The sequence below is a fragment of the Odocoileus virginianus genome, chromosome 24 (genome assembly GCF_023699985.2).
Source record: "Odocoileus virginianus isolate 20LAN1187 ecotype Illinois chromosome 24, Ovbor_1.2, whole genome shotgun sequence".
NCBI lineage: Eukaryota > Metazoa > Chordata > Mammalia > Artiodactyla > Cervidae > Odocoileus > Odocoileus virginianus.
In genome coordinates, this window is record NC_069697.1 from 1,257,402 (window position 1) to 1,266,881 (window position 9,480).

At 44.0% G+C, this 9,480-nt stretch overlaps 1 protein-coding gene across 1 annotated transcript in view; it reads left to right on the forward strand.

Annotated features, from left to right (window-relative positions):
* The window catches only part of TPH2 (tryptophan hydroxylase 2), a 107,289-nt gene extending 98,842 nt beyond the window's left edge, over positions 1-8,447 (forward strand). Inside the window, exons 11-12 of the mRNA XM_070454202.1 lie at positions 3,876-4,009; positions 4,139-8,447. Of these exons, the coding sequence (XP_070310303.1) occupies positions 3,876-4,009; positions 4,139-4,313 (309 nt within the window). The 3' untranslated portion in view covers positions 4,314-8,447. The remainder of the gene's footprint in view (positions 1-3,875; positions 4,010-4,138) is intronic.
* The last annotated feature ends 1,033 nt before the right edge of the window (positions 8,448-9,480 follow it).

Here is a 9,480-nt window from a genome sequence, read left to right on the forward strand (position 1 = left end):
CAAAAACAAGACCGGTAGCTGACTGTGGCTCAGATCATGAACTCCTTATTGCCAAATTCAGACTGAAATTGAAGAAAGTGGAGAAAACCACTAGACCATTCAGGTACAACCTAAATCAAATCCTTTATGGCTATACAGTGGAAGTGAGAAATAGATTTAAGGGACTAGATCTGATAGACAGAGAGCCTGAAGAGCTATGGACGGAGGTTTGTGACATTGTACAGGAGACAAGAATCAAAACCATCCCCAAGAGGAGCAACAACTCTCATCAAAGCACATTTTGTTTCTTGAAACTGTGAAGTCGTTTTAAAAATGTGGACAGAATTACTAGTCATGTGGAACCCCGAATCCCCTGATTTTCACTGCACTGCCTTGAATATAGCACAAATGCATGTGCCGGTGTAGTGACCTTCTGCATATAATGAAGTTGTTCTGTAGGCCAAGAAAAAATTAGCTCACTCAGTGGGGCCCTGTGCATCCCCTGATTCACATCTGCATTCACATCTGGACAATGGGACTTGGCGGGAAAGCAAATCTCACCCAGGGTAGGACCATGTACCCTTTCTCTCACCCGTCAGTGCTTGGGTTCACTATTGTATTTTCACACTTAGGGAACCACAGCCTTCTTAGTAGAAGGCTACAAATCATTCCAAGCATTGCGAAGGGGGAATGCACCAGGAATAATGAACAGGAAAGGTTTCTCAGTGTTTCTCCGGGAAAACCTTAGCAGTTAGAGATTGAGAAGTGCTTTGGGTGGACCAGAGGCTGGAATAGTGTCTTCAGAAATCAGCCAGTGCAGACTGCTCACGGACACTCAGGAAATGGGGACCCAGAGAGGTGAAATCATCTGCCAAGGTTACCCATTTAGCAGCAACGCCTGGACTAGAGTCCAAGTTTTCTCTTCTTTCTTTCTCTCTGATTCACCACTTATTTATTTATTTTATTGGAGAATAAACGCATCACAGGATTGAGCTGGTTTCTGCTGGACAGCAGTGTGAATCAGCTTGCTCTCGCTCGCTCGCTCTCTCTCCCTCGCTCTCTCGCTCTCTCTCTCCCCCTCGCTCTCTCGCTCTCTCTCTCTCTCACTCTCTCTCTCGCACCAAACGGAGGCCCCTGTGCTATCTGGCGGCTGCCCACCAGCTATTTACTTCACACATGGTGGTGTATACATGCCGATTCCAACTCCCAAGTCATCCCACCCTTTCCGCCCCCTCTGTGTCCACAAGTTCAATCTCCGTGTCTGCGTCTTCATTCCTGCCCTGCAAATAGGTTTTCTAACTCTCAGTTCAAGGCTGTTTCTGCTACCTTTTCTCTCTCTGCCGCTCTCTCCCGACCAATTTATCATTTAAATTAAAAAGGAAAGAATCTAAAGGGGTGTTTTTCAAAATATAATTTACAACCACCTGTCTGAATCACCGTGGATGCCTTTCAAATGCAGACTTCTGGGACTTATCCAGACCTTCCAAATAAAACTGAGGCCTGGGTTTCTGCATTTTCTACAAGCTCCTCAGTGGTCTCAGGCACATTCTGTGTGAGAACCACAGATCCAGGGGCTATAAGCACGCAGGTGGCAGGAAATGAGTGCTAACTTTTAGCATCACTGGATTTATCCTGAATACGACCATTCATCGTTGCTTGCTGTTCTTAGCGTCAGTCATGGAGTGACCCGAACAGGGCTGATGATGGCTCGCAGAGGACCTGCATTAGCTTTCCTGTGTCCATCATGTCTGCTCTGAGCATAAGTATAGCTGTTAATATTAGCTCTTTTTTTCCCCACCTGGCAATATTTATCTGCTGTATATTGCTCTGCTGTGCTTGGGGGAAGGTAAATGAATGCTTTGCATGTATCCTCAAATATTCAGGCCCACTCCAGCCTCTGCTGAATCATAGTACCTGAACTCAGAATGTCTCACAGTGAGTCCACAAATAGTTCAGTCAGAGTCCCAATTACTTCTGCACGCAGGTAATTATTACTTCTGCCATTTAAGGGAAATTCCAGTCCATTGCTTATAGCAATAAATTTAAGACCATATTAGTTCTCTCTCCTGTTTCTATTCATAGCATAGATTTAAAATTTCATTTCGGTGGAGTTGGGCTTCCCAGGTGATGCAGTGGTAAAGAATCTGCCTGCCAACGCAAGAGATGCAGGAGAGGCAGTTTTGGTCCCTGGGTCAGGAAGATCCCCTGGAGGAGGAAATGACAGCCCACTCCAGTGTTCTTGCCCGGGAAATCCATGAACAGAGGAGCCTGGTGGGCTACAGACTGTGGGGTCACAGAGTCTGACACGACCATGCACGCATGCACATTCTGTGGGGTTCCAGCTCTGAATGGTCTTTCAGTATGAGTTTGGTTAATAGTAAATAAAATAATACCGTTATCTCCTTTTTGTCCCCTCAGCTACTAAGAGACTTCAAAACAACCAACCAAACAAACAAACAAAACCCTTCACAGCCCATTTCCTCTGCCTCGGGGAAAGTTCCCCATGTCGTGGTGGATGAGTGACTGGGCAGCTCTGTGGGGAGAGTCCGCCTGCCATGGTGGATGAGTGACTGGGCACTTTTGTGGGGAGAGTCCGCATGCCACGGTGGATGAGTGACTGGGCAGTTCTGTGGGAGAGTCCCCATGCCATGGTGGATGATACCTGGGCAATTCTGCAATTCTGTGGGGAGAGTCCCCATGCCACGGTGGATGAGTGACTGGGCACTTCTGTGGGGAGAGTCCCCATGCCACAGTGGATGAGTGACTGGGCACTTCTGTGGGGAGAGTCCCCATGCCACGGTGGATGAGTGACTGGGCACTTCTGTGGGGAGAGTCCCCATGCCACGGTGGATGAGTGACTGGGCACTTCTGTGGGGAGAGTCCCCATGCCACGGTGGATGAGTGACTGGGCACTTCTGTGGGGAGAGTCCCCATGCCACAGTGGATGAGTGACTGGGCACTTCTGTGGGGAGAGTCCCCATGCCACGGTGGATGAGTGACTGGGCACTTCTGTGGGGAGAGTCCCCATGCCACGGTGGATGAGTGACTGGGCACTTCTGTGGGGAGAGTCCCCATGCCACGGTGGATGAGTGACTGGGCACTTCTGTGGGGAGAGTCCCCATGCCACAGTGGATGAGTGACTGGGCACTTCTGTGGGGAGAGTCCCCATGCCACGGTGGATGAGTGACTGGGCACTTCTGTGGGGAGAGTCCCCATGCCACGGTGGATGAGTGACTGGGCACTTCTGTGGGGAGAGTCCCCATGCCACGGTGGATGAGTGACTGGGCACTTCTGTGGGGAGAGTCCCCATGCCACGGTGGATGAGTGACTGGGCACTTCTGTGGGGAGAGTCCCCATGCCACGGTGGATGAGTGACTGGGCACTTCTGTGGGGAGAGTCCCCATGCCACAGTGGATGAGTGACTGGGCACTTCTGTGGGGAGAGTCCCCATGCCACGGTGGATGAGTGACTGGGCACTTCTGTGGGGAGAGTCCCCATGCCACGGTGGATGAGTGACTGGGCACTTCTGTGGGGAGAGTCCCCATGCCACGGTGGATGAGTGACTGGGCACTTCTGTGGGGAGAGTCCCCATGCCACGGTGGATGAGTGACTGGGCACTTCTGTGGGGAGAGTCCCCATGCCACGGTGGATGAGTGACTGGGCACTTCTGTGGGGAGAGTCCCCATGCCACGGTGGATGAGTGACTGGGCACTTCTGTGGGGAGAGTCCCCATGCCACGGTGGATGAGTGACTGGGCACTTCTGTGGGGAGAGTCCCCATGCCACGGTGGATGAGTGACTGGGCAGCTCTGTGGGAGGACTGAGCTGCTCTGGAGGAGCGTGAGCTGGCGGCAGTCTCATCCGGGACTTTAACAGGTTTCACGCTGTGTTTTGCAGCATGCTCTTTCTGACAAGGCGTGTGTGAAAGCCTTTGACCCAAAGACAACCTGCTTGCAGGAATGCCTTATCACCACCTTCCAGGAAGCCTACTTTGTTTCAGAAAGTTTTGAAGAAGCCAAAGAAAAGATGAGGTAAATTTCTTTTGCTTCCATCTGGAGAACATGACTTTTTATTTTGCTGGCTCTGTTCCTTCCTTATATCTGTCTCTTGAACCTGTGAGTGTTGATTCCATATTCTTCTCTGTTCTGTTTATTTTGCAGGGACTTCGCAAAGTCAATTACCCGTCCCTTCTCAGTCTACTTCAATCCCTACACTCAGAGTATTGAAATTCTGAAAGACACCAGGAGTATTGAAAACGTGGTGCAGGACCTCCGCAGCGATTTGAACACCGTGTGTGATGCCTTGAATAAAATGAACCAGTATCTGGGGATTTGATGTCTGGGACCCGTGTCACTGCCAGCATGATGTTTTGGGGGCTTAACAACAATTCAGTGTCATATAACACCAATAGCTTTCTGTGTCATGGCTTGGCTAGTAAGCACGCAGTTCTGTGTATTCCTACCTACTTGTAACTTACTGTGATAATGTGTGAAACACCATAAAGAGCCCAATGGCAGAGAGCCACTCATTGTATGAAGCAGGTTTAAATGTCTTAAATAAATTTGACGTTCCAGCTTAGTGTCCTTAGCCAAACTGCAGCTGTTGAAAATTGGTAACAAATAGCCCTCTTCTGACTCTAGCTTGTGACCTTTCCTTTCTCAGATCCCAGCCTTTCCTTTGTGTTCATTAGATAAAATGAAAATAGCAGTGAGACTGTTTATTTTCTCCAGTGTGAGTGTTTTCACAGCACTGTTTGAGATAAACCCAGAATTGTATGAAACTTCTTATCACATTACTAAAAGATTCAGTATTCTCTTTCAAAAATGGATAGTGAACACACTAGTTGGAATGGTTTTCAGGATGATTATTTATACAATGTAAGAAAAGTGAACTTTTCACACATAGAATATGTAGGTTGCATTGATCTTGTGGAGACTGAGTTGTGGCAAGCTTCCCAAAGTATTTTGGAAGAAAATCCTTCCAGGGTGGACATTAGGAAAGACTAAACAGTAGAGAATAAATCTTGGGACTGCGGATTTTATGCTGGAATAAAGTGACTATTCTGCTCAGGGGTTTAACCCATTTCTCTTGGAGAATAATAATTTTCATAGAGCTTTGATTTCTGATGTAGAAATTGAGTCACAGAGTTGAGTGGTTTGCTCAGAGTAGCACAGTTAGCCGTGCATCAATGTTAACAGCCCCTCACATCTCACTTTTGTATTGCTAAGACATTCAGCTTGATGTCTGTGTGTAATTTATGATGTGTAGTCACAGAAGGGAAGATAATGCTTATCGGAACTAATGTTATCGGTAAATAGGACTTGGCTTGTGATCAAGGGTTGACAAAAGTACAGATGTTTCCTCTCACAACCCCAAACCAGGCTAGGTCTCTGGGAGTCCGGCCACTTGTCCAAAGTTGGGGCAGATTTAGGTCACTGATAGTGACATAGCCCAGGAAGGAAATCTAGGGAAGAGGGGATGTATGTGTGCGCAGAGCCGATTCACTGCTGTACCGCGGTGACTGATAGAACACGGCAAAGCAACTGCCCTCCAGCTGCAGAAATGGAAACGCTGCGCTGCAGGCGCCAGTCATCCCTTGCTTATGGTCAGGTGATCAAGCGAACAAATAATTGCTGAATGAGTGAGTGAATTTTAGCTTCTGATTCCCTTAACAAATGCAATCATTGTTCCTCTAGTCTGCTTCAGTAGCACAGAATACTGGGTGGGGGAAAGAGAGGATGAGAAAAAGGAGAGAAGAGTAAGATGACAGAATAACTTTTAGCAATTCTAAAATATTTACTTCCAAGGATTTTCTTTAAATAGGAAATTGCATAAAATTTCAAACTAACTCATACTGTTGCATGGCCTGTTACAAGTCAGAAATTTTGGGACTAAATATATTCAGGAAGAATATGAGAAAATTAAAATATACATCAGAGTTAGGTAAAATTACTATGAGAAATCAGACGTTTGACTCTTGGTTATCTTGATGATTGAGGCTCTTTCATTTTTGAAGGATTCTCAAAACAATGGAGTTTTTTTTTTTTCCCCATTTATTTTTATTTGTTGGAGGCTAATTACTTTACAATATTGTAGTGGTTTTTGCCATACATTGACATGAATCAGCCATGGATTTACATGTGTTCCCCATCCTGAACCCCCCTCCCACCTCCCTCCCCATCCCATCCCTCTGGGTCTTCCCAGTGCACCAGCCCTGAGCACTTGTCTCATGCATCCAACCTGGACTGGCGATCTGTTTCACACTTGATAATATACATGTTTCGATGCTGTCCTCTCAGATCTGAGAATGGAGTTTTTGAGAAGGGATTTGATGGTTAGAATGTTAGAATCATGCAGTTTAAATGCTGTTTGAGCTGAAAGAGTAGTGCCTTGAAAAATTATCAGTGGTAGAGAAATGATGAGCAAGCTGAACCCAAATAAAAGGATCTGAAATGATCAAGTAGTTGTAAATTCCAATCATTTTCTAAATCCATAAAGACCTAATTTCTTACATCTTGCTTTGCTAGATCTAAATGACCCTGAATAATTATTTATAAATACTAATCTAGAATGATAACCCAGAACAATGAAACCAGAAATTTCCCATAAACAGTTAAGAGAGACTAGGAACAGTAAGAAATTTCCAGAACTGGTTGCTGAATTTTCTCAAAGGAGAAAATTGGCTAAGAAACTCTTCATGTCTGCTTTTGCTGTTATTCCCATAATTTGGTGTTGCTTTAGATAATATTTTACCTTTTGCAGCAACAGGGATGACATGGAGGGCATTATGTTAAGTGAAATAACCCAGCCAGAGAAAAACAAATACTGTATGATATCACTTATACGTGAAATAAGAAAACACAAGCAACTAGTAGATACGACAGAAAAGAAGCAGAGTCACAGAGAGAACAAAACAGTGGTTACCAGGGGAGGGGGAGACGGGAGGGGCAGGAGAGGGCTGGAGGGTTAGGAGGCACAGAGCAGTAAGTATAAGATAAGCTGCAAGGATATACTGGACAACATGGGGAGTATAGCCAACATTTTATATTATCTATAAAGGGAGCGTAGTCTTTAAAAATTCTGAATGCTATACACCTATACTTATGTTACAGTCACTGTAATTCAGTAAAAAGGGAAAAAACCCAAAAGTAGCCATCAAACTTTTCCCTTCTAGCCCCAGTGAAAGGGGAGTTTCTTAGTGTACTTAAGAATGTACTGTTAAATGTACTGAAGGAACAATTGTACTTAATTATAGACAAACTCCCTCAACAAAAATAACAGTTGATCTGTCTTCTGACTGGCTATAGTGGCATCCTCAGTTTTCTTACATGGGCAAAAATCTATGTGTTTCAAAAATAGCAGAGTTGCAAAGGCTTTCACACAGGCTTATAGAGGTATCATACAAGGAGGAGGGATTACTTGATTCTTTCTAGATTTGTTATCCATTTGGAATAGCAGTAACCATGGTTCTCGCCATGTGAAACAATGGAATTGTGGTTTTCATTTGTTGTGAGCATTTAACATGCAAATGTCATTACAACTTATAGTGGGAAAAGTCCTATAAAGTTTACTAGCCATCAGAGGAGACGTGTTGGCAGAAAAAGTCCCCAAATGGAAATAGTACAACAAAATAATCACAGCCAGATTCTTGTCATATCTGATACCTGCTCAGTGCAACCATTTGTCTCAATTATGCCTCCTGACTTAAAGCTAAATTAAATAGATCCAAGGGCAATTATAAATTTAAAGACACTTGCTCACTGTCATCTCACTGTGACTTGCTACTTTATTTTGGCTTTGCTGCTTTCTTCTGTAATCAGCTAATCAGAAATCAACCCAAGGTTCCTAGTAACACCAGATTTCGTATGTATCATCCTTTGCAAAAAACAGCTAGAATCTGATTAGTTCAGTTTTTCCTTAAAGCATTTTTGTCTGTTATGAGTTGGGGTCAGTCAACCATTGTATTCCTGGATGATCAGTTTATTTGGCCTAATAAACTGGTTCATAAATTGCAGGGTTTTTTCAAAAAATATTTTTTAGTTGAAGGATAATTGCTTTACAAAATTTTGTTAGCTTCTGCCAAATATCAGCATCAATCAGCCACAGGTATACATGTGTTCCCTCCCTCTTGAACCTCCATTCCATCTCCCTCCCTATAAATTGCTGGTTTTAAGGGTGGGTAACTGTGACCCAGGCTGGTTAAAAAATAATTTTTTTTTTTTTTACATTAGTGTTACGGGTTGTGAAATGAGTGTCTGACTTAGTCTCATTTATTTACTGTGTAATTTAGAGATGATGCTTTATGGGAATGATATATCTGTGCCTGTCTTGCTTGCACATGGTAAATGGGCCTGCGCCTAATGAATGTAATGTATTGCAACATTTTCCAACATGAAAAGTTTGAAAATGAAAAACAGTGTGCTTTAACGTGAAAGCAAATAGAAATACAAAGTTTCATTTTCAAATGCAGTCATGGCTCACATCATCTCATTTTCTTCATTTGAGGAGGAAAACATTAACACAAGATGTAGTTGTCCTCTAATTCATTTGATCTAATTTTCAACTTCTAAAGAATCAAGCCCTGATGCTTACTCTCATGAACCTTGTCTTACTTATAATGAAAAAGAAAGCAATCCAGAGTTTTCTAGTGTGTCTGAGTTTTTTTTTTTTCTCCTTCTTCTTCAATTTCCAAAGACATTCTCTTATTGGGAAAATTATTCTTATGCAGATTGCCATTTTCTGGGAAGAGGCAAGGGAATTAATAGTGATATATTGCTCTTCTCATATTAGATTTGCACGTGTTCAAAATAAACCAGCTCTGAAACATGGAATGGTGAGTCTTTATAATGTCACTCATGGTCTCAAAATGTTCAGATATGGCTTAGACCATATCAGGGGCTGTATCAGGCACTGTTCTCAACACTGAGTATATAGTGATGAATTAGGCAGAAGAGGTTTATGCCCACTTCAAACTTATATTCTAAAAGAGATATCAGCAAAAAACCAGATTGAGATCATGGCAAATTTTATGAAGAAAATAGTTGGAGTGATGTGATACTGAGCAATGGAATGGGGAGGGAATAAGCCGGCCAGGGAAAGCATTTCTGAGCAGATGGCATTTGACTAAGAACCATGGGATAAGCAGAAGCCAGGCATGAAGAGAGCCATGGAAAGAGTGTCCTCTGAAAGAGGGAACAGTAAGATCATAGGCGGAAATGGATGTGTTCACGGAGACAGATTGCCAGTGGGCTGGAGAGGAAGGATAGAATGACAGCCTGGGAGGCAAGGATGAGATAATACAGGTTCCAGAGGGGGCGGGGTGGGCTCTCAGTGCACTGGAGTCCCTGGAGGGCTGTAAACAAGATCTGAGTTACATTTTGAAAGGTGACTCAGGCTGCTGTGTGGAAATGAATTGTCAGGGGATTGGAGAGTGCTGGAAAACCAATTAGGAGACCATTGCAATACTGAGACTCTAAAAAAAATCAATATCTTACTGGGTCAT